Genomic DNA, 20,722 nt, shown 5'->3' on the forward strand with positions numbered 1-20,722 from the left:
GTCTGTGGGGCGATGCACAATTAGCCTAGCGTCGTCCGGGTTAGGGAGGTTTTGCCCGGTCTCATCACGCACCAGCGACTCCTGTGGCGGGCCGGGCGCAGTGCGCACTAACCAAGGTTGCCAGGTGCACGGTGTTTCCTCCAACACATTGGTCGGGTTGGATGCTGTGTTAAGAAGCGGTGCGGCTTGGTTGGGTTGTGTATCGGAGGACACATGACTTTCAACCTTCGTCTCTCCCGAGCCCGTACAGGTTGTAGCGATGAGACAAGATAGTAGCTACTAACAATTGGATTGGGAGAAAAAAAGGGGTAAAATTCTAAAAAATAATTCCATCCTCTACTTGTTGTTGTATTGCAACAACCTCCTCTTTCTCCGTCCAGCAGAGCGCCTCTTCTTTAGCAGGAGGAGAGGAGTTTAGTGACCTCGTGGTCGTGAATAATGGCAAATGATCATTATCGACTAGTTCTAGTTCTACTTAACCAGCCAGCTCGTTGACTTACAACGTAAATATTAAATTAAATGGGATAGCTAGTTGTTTCCACAAAGGTACGTGTAAAGCATAGTGGCAAATAAACCACGAAATTGTCTAAAGAACATGAATGTTCCGACTTTGTTGGCTAGCGAGCTACGGAGGTGGTTGCAGTTGTTGAAGTGTTCCGTCCACTAGATTATACGACACAATAGAAACATCGCCTGAAAGACACATCGCCATCTGCTGTCTGGAGGGAGTAAACGCAGTTGAGGGATTTTTTTTCCATTGAATTATATTATAAAGCAGTTTAGGGAAACGTTTTTTCACACCATGAAATATGAATATTATATCAACACGTACAAAGAGCAACAAGTGTTGTTTGATTAGTTCAGTTTTTTTACGAGACTTTAAAACAAACTCTACATCTACTCCACATCTGTATTTCTGTAACGGCTTTCTTCTGGTGAAATGAGGCGGACCAAAATGCAGCGTGGTTAGTTTTGTACATCTTTAATAAAGATGAAAGTAGAACAATCTACAAAACAAGAACCGTGAAAAAAAAAAGTCCTAGCTTTTTTTTAAATAAAAAATAATTTATTACCTTCAATACCATTCATTCTTTACAACTCATAATTTTCATACATACTCCAATAATAGTATTTTAATTTAACTAAACAACAACCCCAAACAAAACCTCAGGGAGCATCTTCCCTCCCCATCACCCTACAAACTACCTTTCCCTATCTCCCAGTCCCTAATCTATCCCCTTACAAATCTAAATAACACCCAGCCCTAAACCCCCCTTCCACCTCTCCCGAGCAGCATGCTGCCCCCACTTCTTCTCCTCCCTCTTCATCCTCCCCCTCAAATCTCCTTCCACCCTCCTCACTATCCCTTCCACCCCCCAATCTCTCCCTGTCTTCACCATGTTCTGCCTGGATTCCCACAGCCCCCGTTTAAAGAGACTCATGACAAGCCAGAGCAGAAACCTGTCCCTATCCGTCCCTCTCGCTCTCCCTACACCTCTCTCTAACCTGGCCCACGTCAATACAAAATCCCCCCTTACCAAACCTAACAACACCCGTGCCCTAGCCCATACTACTCCGGCAAAGGCACAGTCCCAAAAAACATGGCGCACAGTCTCCTCCCTGCCACAAGAGGATCTTGGACAGGTGGGGGATTGCACCAAACTATACCGGTACATGATGGAACGTACCGGCAAGCACTTATGGAGGCTCAACCAATTCAGGTCCTTGAGCCTGTTGTCCAGACCCCGCACCTGCACCCCCTCCCAGACCACTTCCGAGATGCCCACTACAGGCGCCGGACTCCCTGCCTTTCTGACCTCCTCGTACAGGTGCCTGTGATCTAAACCTACTCGGGCAACTTCAACCTCAGGGTGCGCACGCAGCCACTTGGCCGCATGACCAAAGTGCCACGGCAGCTGTTCCGCCTGAGGACCCATGTTAGACCACACCATTACGCTTCTCGCCTGATACGAGAAGAACACCCGCAGGAGGTAACCGGACGGATGTATCACTGGATGAGCAAGCTCCGTTAACAAGAAAGAAACAAAAATTGCGTCCAGCTTGAGGGGGAAATGTGATACCCCCCTACCCCCGTCCCCGATGGGACAGAGCATGCGTGCCCTGGCGACCCACTCGCACCTGCCACTCCACATGAACTGAAACACAAGCCTCACTAGAGGCCTCCTCAGACAAGCCGGCAATGGGTAGATGTATGCCAAATACAAAAGAGACGGCAACACATCCACCTTAAGGACCAGGACTTTGCCCATAAATGACAAATACCTAGCCTTCCACATTGCTAGCTTCCTCTGTACCACTGCGATACGCATGTTCCAGTTTAGCGTCGCTGAGCCGGAGGTCTCAAAATGGACCCCGAGGATCCTCAGGGCCCCTCACAGAGAGATAACCCCCCGGGCACATCCGTTCTACCGCGCCATCTTCCGAAAAACTTGATGGAAGACTTTGCATGGTTCAGAACCGCTCCCGACGCTCGGGTGAAATCCCCAAAGATGGCAAGGGACCTTGTAAGGCACGAGTCCTTGCATAGCAGCAAGGAAGTGTCGTCGGCGTACTGCGTCATCTTAACATGCAGCCCACCACTTCCAGGGATCAGCAAGCCTTCCACCCCTGTGTCTGCCCTAATGGCAGCCCCCAGAGGCTCCATGTACAGAACGAAGAGGAGAGCCGAGAGTGGGCACCCCTGCCTGACCCCAGACGAGAGGTCAAAAACGTCACCCAAGTGACTATTTACACTAACTCGGCACCCCGCTCCGACATATAATGTACGAATCCATCCTATAAACTTCTCCCCAAATCCTAATCGACCTAAAACTCTGAATAAAAAGGATCTATTCACGCGATCAAAGGCTTTCGCCTGATCTAGCGCTGCTACCATAAAAGGCAGTCCTCTATCTTCAACCCAAGCGATGGAGTCCCTGATTAACTGTAGGTTCCATCTAATAGAGCGGCCCTCTACCCCGCACGTCTGATCCTCATGAACAACGTAGGGAAGGGCTGTGCGCAACCGGTCTGCTAAAACCTTTGCAAGTAGCTTGTAATCTACACACAGCATGGTCAACGGCCGCCAGTTGCCAAGGTCTGTTACTTCCCCCTTCTTATATAAAAGTGACAGCACACCAACAGCCATTGATCCCCCCGGGACCCCCGTCTCAAGGATGGCCTTCAAGACTTCGAGGACCACTGGTCCAAGTATACCCCAAAACTTGAGATAAAACTCAGCCGGCAGCCCATCCATCCCAGGCACCTTCCCTTTTCCCATCCTCCTAAGAGCGCTCTCAACCTCTTCTAGTGAGATCTGGGCCTCCATCACTTCTCTAATGTCCTCTGGCAACCGCCTGGACAAGTGTTCTAAAAACACATTTCTCTGCTCTACATCTATTTCCCTTTCCTTACATAAACCTTGGAAATGATCAGTTATCACCCTAACCATATCCTGGTTCTCTAACTATACTACCATTTTCTTCCCTAACACCATGCATTACCTTCCTACTCTGTCTTGCCCTAACCAACTTAAAGAACATAGCAGAACAAGTCTCATTATGTTCTAGAAAGCCACTATGCGCACGCTCCAGGAAAGCTCGAGCCTTCCGCTCCTGCAACTCCCTGAGCTGCGCCTTTAGGGTTGCGGATCTCTCCCAGTCAAACGACCTGCCGAGGTTGCCTGCCTCATATTCAAGTTCAATTAACCTTTGGATAGGATCCACCTCCCTCCTCTCCTCTTGCAATACCCTATTATAAAAGCCCTAATCCTCACCTTAACTAATTCCCACCACTCTAACACCCCCTCGCACATGGACAGGAGGCCCTCAAGCCTCCTAAAGAAACCATAAAACCCGTCAACAAAAGCCTGCTCCTCCAGCACATCCCGATCTAGCTTCCAGTACCCCCTACCAAAGAGGCAGACTGGCGACCCCACCTGCAGGAGCACCCCGTCGTGATCCGAAAAGAAAACAGGCAACAGCCGCCCAGACAACTTACCCAAAGACCTGGGTACAAAAATATAGTTGAGCCTCCGCGCAACCCCCCTGGAGTTGCGCCATGTAGGACCGCCCATTTTCGGAGTAGTGTGCAGGCCACCATCAACCAGACCATGGCAAGCCATTAGCCTGGTGATGGCGCCTGCACTGCTATCCCCCCCTATTTTTTTATTTTTATTTATTTTACCTTTATTTAACCAGGCAAGTCAGTTAAGAACACATTCTTATTTTCAATGATGGCCTGGGAACAGTGGGTTAAGTGCCCTGTTCAGGGGCAGAACATATTTTAACCTTGTCAGCTCGGGGACTCGATCCAGGAACCTTTCGGTTACTAGTCCAACACTCGGCTACTGAAAGTGCATTCAAAAGAGCAGACATACAGAATGACACGCTAGCAGTAAGCCACGGTTATAAAACAAGCAGGTATGATTCTACCTTTCATTTTGAGCCCATGGCAAGAAGGCACCAGAGCCTACCGTGCTAACGAGTTCCCACTAGATAACACAACCACACAGTCCATGAAAAGCATGAGGTGTGGCTACGTTTGCAAGCTTGAGCTTGATACTAAACCAGCATACAAACTCCGCAGCACAGAGTAGATCATCCATATGACGTTGAGAAATAGTGCATTGTGGGTAGTTTAGAAGATATTCAGAAATAAATTAAGAAATATGTAATAATTCAAAAACATAACTGCTTGTACTTATAGGTAACCAGATCGTGACTACAACTAAGTTACAAGTTACAACTAAGTCCTAAACCACTCTGTGTTACACTGGTGATAGTGTTACAATGCTGATAGCGTGACGTATAATCTATTGGACGGAACTCTTCTTTCAACAGCAGCAACAGTTAGTCAGCCACCACGTTAGCTTGCTAGACAAAATAGCAGAACCAATAAATCTATTTAGACGCTTTAGTGTATATTAACCACTGTGTTTTAAACCCACTTCCTTCGTCTAGTTAGTTATCCGATTTAATATCATATTTACGGTGTTGTTGTTATTAGTCAGTTAGCGGGCTGGTTAAGTTAGCATTAGCCTCGCTAGCTAACATTCCCGACCATGAGCTCACAAAGGTTCTCCCCTCCTGATGAAAACGAGGAGGTCTGCTGGACGGAAAAAGAGGGGCTGTGGCTGAACGTTGTTGTGAAAGAGGAGGCAGAGGAGGATGTCACAATACAAAAACAAGTGGAGGGTGAGGCTGTTACAGTGAAAGAAGAAGAGAATGACGTTTCAGTAAAAGAAGAGGAAGATGCGTTCAGAGTGAAAGAGGAAGTTACAGTAAAAGAAGAGGAGGAAGAGGATGATGCATGTTTTCGAGTGAAAGAGGAGGAGGGGGAGATGACTGTGACATTGAAAAAGGAGGAGGAAACTGGATATTTGGGCTCGGTTTCCCAAAGGAATGTTAACTCATCCAATGGTTCTAAAGTTGAACGGGCCCTGATTAATACTAGTAAGTACTGTCTTAAAAACAGAGGCACAAACTCTGCAGTTGTTGAGCTGATGTGTGGTGTTAAAGAGGAAATATGCAATAGCTACATCCATATTTAGACTTTAATGTGTTTATTTATAGCCATTGATTCTTGAAGAATATAACACGCCTCATGAGCTTAGTTCAACTGCCCTACCACACCAGAACCGAAAATAAGCTTCTTCTTTTTTATTACTCTAATAAGCGTTTTTTACTCCAATGTTTAGAAACAATGTAAATCAACACTGTAAAGCGTCAAAACATGGTTAAAACTATAATGTTGGTATCATAGATGGTCAGTCCTTGCATCCGTATGTCTGTTTATGAATTTGAGACTAGTTACATTTCTCCAGTCCCATTCATCATCTTATTACCAAAACAGTGGTGGAATTACAGCTCTGTTATTGTTTCAACTGCAGATTGTGGCCTTTTTTAAAGGGACAACCCAGGATGTTAACAGCAACAAAATGGCTGCCCAGAGACATGATTTGGTAAACAGCTGAAGGATTGGGGCAGGAGAAATGTAACCACTCTCAAATTCATAGAGAAAGCGGTTGTGGCAACGTTAACCCAGAACCTAGTGACCTCGTCAAGAAGTTCAGACATCTTGGCGTAACAGTTATAAGTTGTTGGCTTGACAGTCGCTGGACCCAGGTTTCAGTCCAGCTCAGGGCTACCCCCTGAATACACTACACTTATGAATACAAGGACTGGCCATCCATGAGGTCAAAATTATCATTTTAATAAGATTTCAAGGCTATACAGTGCTTGTTTACAAACATTGGTGTTATAAGAGCTTATGTTTGATGCATTTATAAGTTATATTCTTCAAGAATCAATGATTATATAGTAAATGGGTGTTTCTATAACTGCCAGGGTAGATTTCCTGTGTGGGTCAAATTGTTAGAGCTGTTGATAAGTCATTAGCTGTGTTAGAATACGCATACAAACTGTACTATTTGTTATGTTATTAGAGTATATAGTAGGCTTATTGGTCATAGTATGATGTAGTTAGTATGCCAAAAGTGGAAGTAGCTAGCAAGCTAAGGTCAGAACGGTCAAATCAACCCAACTCCTCGGCCGAAGCGTCCAGTGGCTCCGATAGCGAAACGGGCTGAATTTACAAACAGACAATCTGACAACGCTCTGAATTTATGAAGCACTCTGGCATTCAAGATTGAATTTAAAAACACACCCGAAGTCATATGTCGAACTAGTAATGTGTTATGCTAACTAGCTAGCAAGAGGTTGCATAGCAACAGCATAAACTTCAGGTAGATAGGAGAAGAGTGCTCAACTGAAAGGATACGGTTAATTTACAAATTACTACAATTAACTAATAATATGTAGTGTATATTCATTAAGTATGTAGTTACAGTATACTACAATTAACTAATAGTATGTAGTATATACTCATTAAGTATGTAGTTACAGTATGTTAGCATGGGTATTCAATCACAGCTATTTGCCTTTTTTCAATGCCATTACATTAAAGGCGAAAAATACCTACATTCAATAACATTTATGAATTGTTTGAAACCTTTGTTTTCAACCATTCTCAATGTTGGTGCCTTGCCGGATTTGTATATATTTTTTTATGTAACACTACCTGACTTTCCTTGTAATTATGGCAGTGTAGTTCCCTTAAGGGTCAGTCAACTTTGGTACAACATACTATGGGGGAGTCGTGACTTCGGTTGAAGGATCTAAAATCACACCTGAAAAGGCCAATGAAATCCGTGCCTGGCTGGAAGTCCCACATTCCACAAGTGATGAGCGTCAGGCTCAGATTCATTCCTTCAATTATTCCGCTCTTCACCTCGGTGTGAACAGGAACAATTCATACTACTAAAACAAACAATTGGAACATGAGACGGTCTTAAGTTGCTCCAACTAAACTTACCCTTAGTGGTAGAGCGTGATCAACCCCTGGACTTTGTGTGGTTCTCATAGTTTCCTAATCAAAAACAATGTCCTGGCTATAGCAATGAGTAAGATGGCTAAAAATGAGACCTAGACAATGAAAGTTAAGACTGAGATAAAGTTGGATTTATAGTCACACATTCAGAAGTTCAACAGACATTGGCCAAAAGCCATTTAAAATGGTATAAATCAATAACTAATTCACTGATTGTCACAGAAACATCAAACTGGGTATCATTAATTCTATAAATGTCTAGCATACATTTACAACTTTTGTTTTGAATAAAAATTCATAAATACATAATACATAAATACATAAAATCTATAAAGTGCCATTTAAAAGCGGTATAAATCAATAACTAATTCACCATTTGTCACAGAAAATTCACAATTAAAAGTTAATTTGTGGAATTTCTTTCCTTAATGCGTTTGAGCCAATCAGTTGTGTTGTGACAAGGTAGGGTTTTCTCACTTTCCAGTAGGCTTATATTGAAGATGTGGCAAATAGGAGTGGCAATGTCGTCTGCTATTATCCTCAGTAATTTTCCATCCAAGTTGTCAGACCGCGGTGGCCTGAAAAATAAATGTAGATCCTCACACTCTAGGAGCTCAGATGCAATAATTTAATAACCTAATAACCAACGTTTTCACAGACAAGCTGTCTTCATCAGGGTATATTGACCAACACTGCAGGTAACTGGTTTATATTGTGTCAAAGGACACACACAGGTGTCTGTAATCATGTCCGAATGTGGCCTGATATCATTGGTCAATTTGCAGATATAAGTAGAACGTGTAAAAACATAAATGGATAGCATACAGTCATAGATACAATTTGGCTACATAGACCTACATACATTTACAATGAATAGCAATATTACAATAATGGCTAGGTTGAGACCGACAGGAGCAAGGCTCTTTAAATTAAAGATCCAGGCAACCTCTCGTTTTAACAATAAATTGTCGAGGTCACCTCCTCTCCTAGAGGGGGTGATGTGTTCGATGCCGATATAATGTAGGAACGAAATCAAGGGGTTCGCTTCCAAAATGTTATAAGATAAATAACTGCCTTAGTGGTGCATGTGATAACACCTTTGATTGGGATCTGTTTCCCTGTTTGGGGGTGTTTTTGGAGGATCTATATTTGTAAGTGCCATTGCATTCAGCGCAGCCATTACACTTGTAATACGAAATACGACGAAGGGAGGGTCTGAAAACACATTACCGATACTGTTATCGTATCTTATGTGCCAATGTTTGTGAACGATTCCCTGAATTTGTTCACAGCACTTTAAATTAGAGGTCGACAGATTAATCGGAATGGCCGATTTAATTAGGGCCGATTTCGAGTTTTTATAACAATCGGAAATCGGTATTTTTGGACACTGATTTGGCCGATTAAAAAAGAAAAAGAAAAAAAGAATATATATTTTTAGTGCCTTTGTTTAACAAGGCAAGTCAGTTAAGAACACATTCATATTTTTAATGACGGCCTAGGAACGGTGGGTTAACTCGGGGCAGAACGACAGATTTTTACCTTGTCAGCTTGGGGATTCAATCTTGCAACCTTATGGTTAACTCGTCCAACGCTCTAACCACCTGCCTTACATTGCACTCCACGAGGAGCCTGCCTGTTATGCGAATGCAGTAAGAAGCAAAGGTAAGTTGCAAGCTAGCATTAAACTTATCTTGTAAAAAACAATCAATCATAATCACTAGTTAACTACACATGGTTGATGATATTACTAGTTTATCTAGCGTGTCCTGCGTTGCATATAATCGATGCGGTGTACATTCGCGAAAAAGGACTGTCGTTGCTCCAACCATAATTTTTTATTTTTTTATTTTACCTTTGTTTAACAAGGCAAGTCAGTTAAGAACAAATTCTTATTTTCAATGACGGCCTAGGAACAGTGGATTAACTGCCTGTTCAGGGGCAGAACGACAGATTTTGTACCTTGTCAGCTCGGGGATTTGAACTTGCAACCTTTCGGTTACTAGTCCAATGCTCTAACCACTGGGCTACATCAATGCCTTTCTTAAAATCAATACACAAGTATATATTTTTAAACCTTCCTATTTAGTTAATATTGCCTGCCTACATGAATTTCTTTTAACTAGTGAAAATGTGTCACCTCTCTTGCAACAGAGTCAGGGTATATGCAGCAGTTTGGGCCGCCTGCCTCGTTGCGAACTGTGTGAAGACTATTTCTTCCTAACAAAGACAGCCAACTTCGCCAAACTTGGATGATTTAACAAAAGTGCATTTGCGAAAAAAGCACAATCGTTGCACTATTAACCATACCTAACCATAAACATCAATGCCTTTCTCAAAATCAATACACAGAAGTATATATTTTTAAACCTGCGTATTTAGCTAAAAGAAATCCAGGTTAGCAGGCAATATTAACCAGGTGAAAGTGTGTCACTTCTCTTGTGTTCATTGCACGCAGAGTCAGTGTATATACAACAGTTTGGACCGCCTGGCTCTTTGTGAACTAATTTGCCAGAATTTTACGTAGTTATGACATAACATTGAAGGTTGTGCAATGTAACAGGAATATTTAGACTTATGGATGACTTACGGAGTGGTTCCGTATTTCACTGAAAGAATAAACGTTTTGTTTTCGATATGATAGTTTCCGGATTTGACCATATCAATGACCTAAGGCTTGTATTTCTGTGTGTTATTATGTTATAATTAAGTCTATGATTTGATAGAACAGTCTGACTGGCACCAGCAGGCTTGTAAGCATTCATTCAAACAGCACGTTCGTGTTTTGCCAGCAGCTCTTCACAATGCTTCAAGCATTGCGCTGTTTATGACTTCAAGCCTATCAACTCCCGAAATTAGGCTGGTGTAACTGATGTGAAATGGCTAGCTAGTTAGCGGGATGCGTGCTAATAGAGTTTGAAACGTCACTCGCTCTGAGACGTGGAGTAGTTGTTCCCCTTGCTCTGCATGGGTAACGCTGCTTCGAGGGTGGCTGTTGTCGATGTGTTCCTGGTTCGAGCCCAGGTATTAGCGAGGAGAGGGACGGAAGCTATACTGTTACACTGGCAATACTAAAGTGCCTATAAGAACATCCAATAGTCAAAGGTATATGAAATGCAAATCGTATAGAGAGAAATAGTCCTATAATTCCTATAATAACTACAACCTAAAACTTCTTACCTGGGAATATTGAAGACTCATGTTAAAAGGAACCACCAGCTTTCATATGTTCTCATGTTCTGAGCAAGGAACTTAAACGTTAGCTTTCTTACATGGCACATATTGCACTTTTACTTTCTTCTCCAACACTTTGTTTTCACATTATTTCAACCAAATTGAACATGTTTCATTATTTATTTGAGGCTAAATTGATTTTATTGATGTATTATATTAAGTTAAGTGTTCATTCAGTATTGTTGTAATTGTCATTATTACAAATACATTTTAAAAATCGGCCGATTAATCGGTATCGGCTTTTTTGGTCCTCCAATAATCGGTATCGGTGTTGAAAAATCATAATCGGTCGACCTCTAACCATAACCCAACACCTGGCGACCTCGTGAAGAAGTTTAGACATCTTGGTGTAACAGTTATAAGGTGTTGGCTTGACAGTCGCTGGTGTCGGCTTTTTTGGTCCTCCAATAATCGGTACCGGCGTTGAAAAATCATAATCGGTCGACCTCTACTTTGAATAGCAGGTAGTAAGAACGCTTGGTTTTTGCGAGACTGTCCTTGAAAGAGATAATTTCTTGATTTTGGTTAGCGCGTTTTGTTCAGAAATCCACAGGCTTGTGCTGGTCATGACGGGCAGACAAAAATTCCAAATAGTATCCGCAAAGTTTGTAGAAACATGTCAAACGTTTTTTTATAATCAATCCTCGGGTTGTTTTTACAATAAATAATTGATAATATTTCAACCGGACCGTAGCCTTTTCAATAGGAGAGAGAGAAAATGTCTGCTCCAAGCTGTTGCGCATGCAAAACTCTGCTGGCACCCAGCCATCCACTGACGCGATGTGATCGTTCTCGCTCACTTTTCAGGATAAAATATTGAAACTATGTCTAAAGACTGTTCACACCATGTGGAAGCCATAGGGAAAGGAATCTGGTTGATATCCCTTTAAATGGAGGGGAGGCATGCAATGGAACAGGGAGATTAGTTTCTCTTAGGCATTTCCTGGATTTTGTATTTTCCTCTGGTTTTCGCCTGCAATATCAATTCTGTTATACTCACAAACAATATTTTGACAGTTTTGGAAACTTTAGAGTGTTTTCTATCCTAATCTGACAATTATATGCATATCCTAGATTCTGGGCCTGAGAAATAGGCAGTTTCATTTGGGTACGTTTTTCATCCAAACATCAAAATATTGCCCCCTACACTCAACAGGTTAACCATCTGTCTGACTTTGTCGTTCACACAGGAGAGAGACAGGACTATCGTGGATCCTCTGGGGAGTCTCAACAACAACAACATGATGCTGAAGAGGCAGAGAAGAGTCTCTTCAGATCAGAACACCTCAAGAAACATCAGCAGAGACCCACATTGACGAATCCTTACTGCTGCTCTGACTGTGAGAAGAATTGCAAATCTTCATCAGAACTTAAAATACACCAGAGAATCCACACAGGAGAAAAGCCGTACCACTGCTCTCATTGTGGAATGAGTTTCTCTAGATCATATTCATTGAAAACACACCTGCTAATTCACACAGGAGAGAAATCTTATAGCTGTACTCAATGTGGAAAGAGTTTTACTACATCTTCCAATCTGACTAAACACCAGAAAACACACACAACAGAGAAACCTTATAGCTGTGATCAATGTGGGAAGAGTTATGTTACATCTAGCTATCTGACTTTACACCAGAGAACACACACAGGAGAGAAATCTTACAGCTGTGATAAATGTGATAAGAGTTATGTTACATCTAGCTCTCTGACAGTACACCAGAGAACACACACAGGAGAGAAACCATTTAGCTGTAATCAATGTGGGAAGAGTTTTACTACATCTAGCTCTCTGAAGGTACACAAGAGAACACACACAGGAGAGAAACCCTGTAGCTGTACCCAATGTGGAAAGAGTTTTACTCGGTCAAGCTCCCTGCAAATGCACCAGAGAATACATACAGGTGAGAAACCATATAGCTGTAATCAATGTGGGAAGAGTTTTACTCAGCCAAATGGACTGATATTACACCAGCGCACACACACAGGAGAGAAACCGTATAGTTGTACTCAATGTGGGAAGAGTTTTATTCAGGCAAGCTGCCTGAAAGTACACGTGAGAACGCACACAGGAGAGAAATCTTAACACTGCTCTGACTGCAACAAGCGTTTTGTTAGCTTAAGTGATTTAAAATCGCACTAGAGAACACATACACAGGAGAGAACCCTTATAGCTGTGATCAATGTGACAAACGATACTTTGATAAAAGATCTCTGATCAGACATCAGAAAATACATACATGAAAGAGTTGTTTTAATAATGTCACAATGTAGAACCTAAACGTTTATTCCCTGTTCTATTGATTTCAGCGTGATATGGATATTAGCCTCAGGGAAAAATCCAGGCTCTGAATTGAAAGAGTATTATTTATATGATTTAACAAAAAGTGACTAACACAAAAAGAGTTGTTACACTTATCACGTTGGTGACCCACTTGAATCAAAATGCAACACTTCAAAATGTACAGTTGAAGTTGGAAGTTTACATACACCTTAGCCAAATACATTTAAACTCTGTTTTTCACAATTCCTGACATTTAATCCTAATTAAAATTCCCTGTCTTAGGTTAGTTAGGATCACCACTTTATTTTCAGAATGTGAAATGTCAGAAAAATAGTAGAGAGAATGATTTATTTCAGATTTGAATTCTTTCATCACATTCCCAGTGGGTCAGAAGTTTACATACACTCAATTAGTATTTGGTAGCATTGCCCTTAAATGTTGTAACCTGGGTCAAATGTTTTGGGTAGTCTTTCACAAGCTGCCCACAATAAGTTGGGTGAATTTTGGCCCATTCCACGTCAAAGAGCTGGTGTAACTGAGTCAGGTTTCTGGGCCTCCTTGCGCGTACACACTTTTTCAGTTCTGCCCAAAGAATTTCTATAGGATTGAGGTCAGGGCTTTGTGATGGCCACTCCAATACCTTGACTTTGTTGTCCTTAAGCCATTTTGCCACAACTTTGGAAGTATGCTTGGGGTCATTGTCTATTTGGAAGACCAATTTGCGACCAAGCTTGAGCTCTGTCCTGGGCAGGTGCTCTATCCAAGTTTTAACTTCCTGACTGATGTCTTGTTGCTTCAATATAGCCACCAAATTTTCCTTCCTCACGATGCCATCTATTTTGTGAAGTGCACCAGTCCCTCCTGCAGCAAAGCACCCCCACAACATGAAACTGCCACCCCCGGGCTTCACGGTTGGAATGGTGTTCTTCGGCTTGCAAGCCTCCCCCTTTTTCCTCCAAACATAACGATGGTCATTATGACCAAACAGTTCTATTTTTGTTCCATCAGACCAAAAAGTATGATCTTTGTTCCCATGTGCAGTTCCAAACCGTAATCTTGCCTTTTTAAGGAGCAGTGGCTTCTTCCTTGCTGAGCGGCCTTTCAAGTTATGTCAATATAGGACTCGTTTTACTGTGGATATAGATTATTTTGTACCTGTTTCCTCCAAAATCTTCACAAGGTCCTTTGCTGTTGTTTTGGGATTGATTTGCACTTTTCACACCAAAGTACGTTCATCTCTAGGAGACAGAACGTGTCTCCTTCCTGAGTGGTGTGACTGCTGCGTAGTCCAATGGTGTTTATACTTGCGTACTGTTGTTTGTACAGATGAACGTGGTACCTTCAGGCGTTTGGAAATTGCTCCTAAGGATGAACCAGACTTGTGGAGGTCTACAATTTTTTTCTGAGGTCTTGGCTGCTTTCTTTTGATTTACCAATGATGTCAAGCAGAGGCACTGAGTTTGAATGTAGGTCTTGAAATACATCCACAGGCACACCTCCAATTGACTCAAATTATATCAATTAGCCTATCAGAAGCTTCTAAAGCCATGACATCATTTTCGGGTATTTTCCAAGCTGTTTAAAGGAACAGTCAACTTAGTGTATGTAAACTTCTGACCCACTGGAATTGTGATACAGTGAATTAAGTTAAATAATCTGTCTGTAAACAATTTTTGAAAAATAACTTGTGTCATGCACCAAGTAGATGTCCTAACTGACTTGCCAAAACTATAGTTTGTTATCAAGAAATGTGTTGAGTGGTTGAAAAACGAGTTTTAATGACTCCAAACTAAGTGTATGTAAACTTCCGACTTCAACAGTAGCTGTTTACCACGTTGCTGACCCACTTGAATCAAAATGCAACACTTCAAAATGTATCAAGCTGTTTTCTACTAAGTTGTCCTCTTACCAGTGATGTACACATTATTCCCAGATTTCATGTGGTTTTTGAGCTGTTAGGTTTAACAGGACGTGCAATCTCATCTCCCCCTTTTTCGCGCAATTGATTTAAACTTGATCTCGATGAATGATGACAAATAAGTGTTGCGTTCCTTACATTTAAATGCATCACTCCAAAATGTGGCTGACTGCCTTCTGCAGGTTGTCCTCTAACCAGTGAGGTAAAAGATATCTCCCATTTCCATGTGTTTTTGTTTTTGTTGTGTTAGTTTCAACAGCATGTAGAACTGATTTCCCCCGTAATCGATATCAGTGATGTGTTGCTACTTGTCAAAAACAACAGCGTTTCTGGTGCTTGTGCAGTTTAAAAGGTGATATGTGTAAATAATAGATTGAATGTTTAGGTTTTCAATTTATCACAAACTGTTTCTGCATATTAGTTGTTGATTTAGACACCCCACTTAATGCAATTGAAAAGACGTTGAAAATAAGACTATGCCCAATACTCGGTTGTAGTTGAAAGTGAAAATTGAGATGTTTTTCTGGTCGTTTTTTTCAATGACTTGAAAACTACTTAATTTCAACGTACTTGCAGCCTATACACATGGACGCAGTACAAGAAATTGGTCTATTATCAATTGTATTAACAATCTTACAACACCACTATTTCTTGACAACATTCAAGTGGAAATTGTCTTTATTCTACTACTGAAGAAGCATGTCTCAAATCACCTCATATTTCAAACATCAGCCTGACAAAAGACATGTTTTATTATTCCATGCCTCACCATTAAGTTAATTATTGCCAAAACATATTAACAAAGGGGTGTACATTTGGTTTTGATGTTTCATATTTACAATTCATGTAACATTTAGTAATCATAATTGTTTATGCAACAAACTGACAATATTTGGGTACAATTATATTGACATTGTTGCCCTGCTTTTAGAATATCAGGGTTCATTCTCAGATGTGCAAATCCAAATGTACTAGAGCATGACATTGGGGACTGGGACCAGATCCAACAACATGCCTATCGAGTGAACCCTGAAAAGAGAGAGAATCTCCACAATGAGGTAGAAAGTTACTACAGATATTGCAGGAGTTTCCTCTTGAAATCAGACATGTCTGTGGTAAGGACAACTTGGTTTCTGATTGTCTCTGGGGTGGGCAGTCAAAAAGATTTGTGTTGTGATCACAATTTATTTTGACTGCATGTTTTTCCGTATTGGAGATGATGTTTGTTTGGGCTCGTTCCAAGGGGACGAGAGTTCTAGAAACGAGTGAGTTTTTCAAAAAATAAGATTGTAGAAAAAATATATATATTTAGACGTGTTTTTTCCTGTTTTTAATTGTTGGCAGCCAGTAGACACCATGTTTATATTGGTGAAGCATTGTAGTTGATTATAATGTGAAATGTTGTTTTCTGTAGGAGGTGAGCAAATTTGTCCAAGAAAAATATGGGATATATTTGTTCTCTTAAGGTGTTACAGGCTTTGGTTTTTCCATTTATGTTTTGAGGTAGGACTTTAGCACGTATAGCTTGTTAGCACGTCGGATGCACTGACTGGTGTCACCTCGTTAGTCAGTATGTGTTACACCTGTGCTGGCTTGTCCATCTCGTTAGTGGGAAGGTGTTTCACCTGAGTTGGTCCAGGTTATATTTAAGAGTGTCTGGCCCAGTGCTCCAGTTGTCTTGATAGATGTGGAGAGTCATCACCTTTAGTTGCTCCACCTTTTTGGTTTACTTTCTGTCTGTAAGTTTGGTGTGGGTTTTTCTTTTGTTTGCCTCTTCTTGGGAAGATTTAGTGGGTCTCGTAGTGTCTTTCAGAGCCTTTCCTAAAAAACAAGTTATATTTTGGGTTGGATTTAGCATCATATTTTTAATATTTTAATCAATGGCATTTCCTTAAAATGCTCTTTAGTCTTTCAGTTGTTATTCTGTTTTTATCCTCTTGTTTGTGTACTAAATATTTCTCTTTCATTGTTTTTTCCTGTGAAGCCGTTGTTGCATCCATGTCTGAAATGTGCTGTATAAATAAAGTTTGATTTGAACATTTTGCAAAACAAATTAATCCAATTAACGATCAATCGACTCTTGGTCCATTTTAGTATGAAAAACAGTATCAATCCCACTTTTCAAGCCTGCTGAAGTGGTAAACACCACCCCCGGCTCTACCAGGGGCTTGAGGTGGTCTCCCACAGCTCTGATTATGTCATGTTCTTTGGCCTTGCTGTTCCATTTCTTAACTGCCCCTGCAACACATTTAGTTATATTATATAAAACATTCAATGTAATGGATATGGAGCATCAATAGCCTCGGTTTCACCTGGCACCTTCTGTCATCTGATCACGCCAAACTGCATTAGGTTCAGATCTACCAGGATGGGCCTTTGACACAGTCTGAACATGCATAAGCAATGTCAAAAGATGAGTGGAAAAAAGTACATTTTACACAAGTGATCTTCATAATAAATTAAATGTTATTGCGGGTGTAGCGAAATGCTTGTGTTCCTAGCTCCAACAGTGCAGTAATATCTAACCATTTCATAACAAATACCTAATACATACAAATCTAAGTAATGGAATAAGAATATATAAATATATGGATGAGCAATGTCAGAGCGGCATAGACAGATACAGTAGAATAGGATAGAATACAGTATAGACATATGAGATGAGTAATGCCAGATATGTAAACATTATTAAAGGGACTCGTGTTCCCTTCCTTAAAGTGGCCAATGATTTCAAGTCTGTATGTAGGCAGCAGCCTCTCTGTGTTAGTGATGGCCATTTAACAGTCTGATGGCCTTGAGATTGAAAAACAGCTTCTGTCTCTCGGTCCCAGCTTTGATGCACCTGTCCTGACCTCGACTTCTGGATGATAGCGGGCTAAACAGGTAGTGGCTCGGGAAAGAACAAATGTGTGTGCCTGAGGGGAAATTAACTTTCATGCAGCTAAAAGGGTTGAGAAATGACACCACTATCAGTGGACAATTTGTACTAATGTAAATGAACATAGATATTGGAACATAATCCCTTTTGCTGACATGATGAACCGCTAAGCGAACATAAATATTTACCATCTAAACCATGTGACCTCTCACCTCTCTGGCTGTAGAAGTGTTCTTCCTAACCAGTCCCTCAACAGCTCTGACTGAGCTTCACCCTCACTGGGTCTTCAGAGGAGAGGAAGGCTGAGGAAGGATGAATGGATCAGTCAGTCAATAAAGTGTAGAGCTGCTGTCTATGCTGTCTGACAAAATCACTATTTTAGTAGTTCATTAAAGTAAATTAGGCTTTATGACTGCTGAATACCAACTATCAATCACTTAGATCATGTATTTTCAGGAAGAGATATATCCTTGGGACATCCCGAGCCCATTGAAGTTGACATTTAAAATGGTTACGGTTGGGGTCATTCTTCTCTCTTTTACATAGCAGGTGTAAAATAAACAGAAACAAGACAGGTGGGCACGCAATGGATTATGGTCATTGTAGTTCATTATGTTTTATATGACAAACTATGTCGCATATTGTCCTGTTGGAAACTACAACTCCCTACTACATCACACAGTTCAGCCGAGATCTGACTTATCTCCAGACAAGCTCTAGACGCATCCTCTGGGCAGACAGGCCAAAGGCGCTTGCTTGCCCCAATTCGGGAACCGTTGATCTACTTCAGAGGAACTGTGCAGAGTGATTTCCTGTTGTTTTGATACCTCACTAGAAGACTAGAATAACTGGCTGTTGCTACAGAACGAAATTACCAATTCACAGTTAGTCTGTCTTGTTCTCCACACACCAAGATCACGTGTTTTCTATATGCACAAGATAGTTTGACTATATAAGGCTTCTGAACTCCGTGTGTCATCGAGCTCTCGGCCAGCAACATTATTGCAATTCTTATTAAAAAGGTTGATTGTTTGAAGAAAAGTCTCTCCTTATGGTTTACAATTTTCACCAGAATGTGAAGTAACAATGTTAGCCCAGACTCATACTACAGAATGAATGACTGACTGCGCAGTTCAACTTCTCACCTCATACAGTATTGGAGCAGCAGCAGCTGACTTGATTGTTGATGCTAATCAGCATATTTGAATCTGAGAGTAAATAGAGCCGACTACACTCTAAAAATGAAGGGTTCAACTGGAGTTGTTCTCAGATCCCCTAAGAACCGTAGGGTTCTTGTCAATGAAAAACAGCCCAAAGGTTTTTTCAAAGAACTTGTTAGAAGGTGGGGTCATCGAGGAACCTCCGTTGTTGCTGGACTTCTTCCTGGAACTTCGCAATTACAACTGAAAACTCCGGTGGCAACTTGGATGCGACAACAGTTAAAAAGGTAAGTTGGGTTGATGTTTGGCTCTGAATATATATCGAAATAATTTATATAATAATATAACATACTAATAATGAATAACGAAGACAATGATGGTTTTCTGTGAATAGCTTCCATAACGTTACTATAGCTAATTAGCGTAAATATTAGACACGGTTTGACCGTAGGTGTTGTAGGAGCTACAGTACAGTACCGTTAGCTAACTAGCTAACGTTATGTCCTAACTAGGCAGAACTAGGTTTGGGTTGTTTCCTGAACTATATTATTTCCCATATATTGTATATCGTTTCCATAAATCCAGCATGGCTTTACACTCATTAACGTAAGTTTCCAATCTAGAGCAGTTCTCACTATTGTGAGAACAAACTAACTAACGTTAGCTTCGTTAACTAACTTTGTTAGTGTTGTTATGTGTTAATAACATTTAGACTACGTTACTCAGCAGGCTATGTGGGCGCGGGAGATGGTTAAAGACTGCCTTGCATGGCTAAACATGGAGTTTTCTAGCTGAAGTATATGTTCATTAAAAGTAGTTAAACCTACGCCCCTGTTTGTCATTATATAAGGAACAAACATAACATGGTGTCAGATTGGTAGTCGCTATGACGAGACAGAGAAAAGGAGTAACTCTGCAAATTTCCGTGACGAAAATAGAACATTCTGCCACAAGTCAAGTGACGTGAGTAGTCGAAGATGCTAGTTTGCAAGAGCGAAGACAACGAGCCGCAGCAGCGAGAGCGAGGCTGCATTGGAATCTGTTGACGAGGAAGCTGATGAGTAACATACTGAAGTAAGAGAAATTGACACTGTTCCTGTTCTCCGTCATGGATAGGCTTTGTCCTCCTACTCCTATGCAGTTAACAGGTAATTTAGCAGACAATTGGAAACGTTTCAAGCAGAGATTCAATATCTACCTAGCAGCCAGTGGTGCAGGTGGAGATGATGACAAATTGAAAGCGTCCATTTTTCTGCATGTTATTGGAGAGGATGCATTGGACATTTACAATAGCTTTCAGCAAGACGAGGCAAACATGACATTGACTGTGCTAATGGGAAAATTTGAGGAGTACTTTGTACCAAGCCAGAACGTCACGTTTGAGAGATACAAGTTTTTCTCTCATGATCAGAAACAAGGAGTCAGTTGTGACCAGTATTTGACTGAGCTGAACACACTGAGCAAAACGTGTGAATTTGAATATCTGAAAGACTCACTAGTGAAAGACAGGATAGTCTGTGGCATCCTTGATAATGGACTCTAGGAGAGATTGCTGTTTGAGCAATATTTAACTTTGGATAAAGCAGTGAATATGTGTCGAGCAGCTGAAACCACCAGAGCACAAGCTAAAGAGCTGTGCAGGGATGAGACGTCAGTGTATGCAATAAAAAGAGAGGAGCAATACACACAACGCCTTACAAAACAAAAACAAACAAAAGAGAGAAATCAAAACACTACATGTGGAAAATGTGGATTTATCCACAAGCTAAAAAAATGCCCTGCATATGGCAAATCATGTAACAACTGTGGGAAAGATAATATTTTCTCAAAATGCTGCAAAGCTGAGGCTACAAAGAAAAAGG

The 20,722-nt window shown here is 41.2% G+C and overlaps 1 protein-coding gene across 1 annotated transcript; it reads left to right on the plus strand.

Annotated features, from left to right (window-relative positions):
- The first annotated feature begins 4,834 nt into the window (after positions 1–4,834).
- On the plus strand, positions 4,835–16,864 carry LOC135557337 (zinc finger protein 180-like). Its single transcript, XM_064990518.1, has 2 exons — positions 4,835–5,453; positions 11,814–16,864. The coding sequence occupies exons 1-2, from the start codon at positions 5,063–5,065 to the stop codon at positions 12,704–12,706; spliced, it is 1,284 nt and encodes a 427-aa protein (XP_064846590.1). The 5' UTR covers positions 4,835–5,062; the 3' UTR covers positions 12,707–16,864.
- Positions 16,865–20,722: the final 3,858 nt, after the last annotated feature.

Source organism: Oncorhynchus masou, chromosome 16 (genome assembly GCF_036934945.1).
Source record: "Oncorhynchus masou masou isolate Uvic2021 chromosome 16, UVic_Omas_1.1, whole genome shotgun sequence".
NCBI lineage: Eukaryota > Metazoa > Chordata > Actinopteri > Salmoniformes > Salmonidae > Oncorhynchus > Oncorhynchus masou.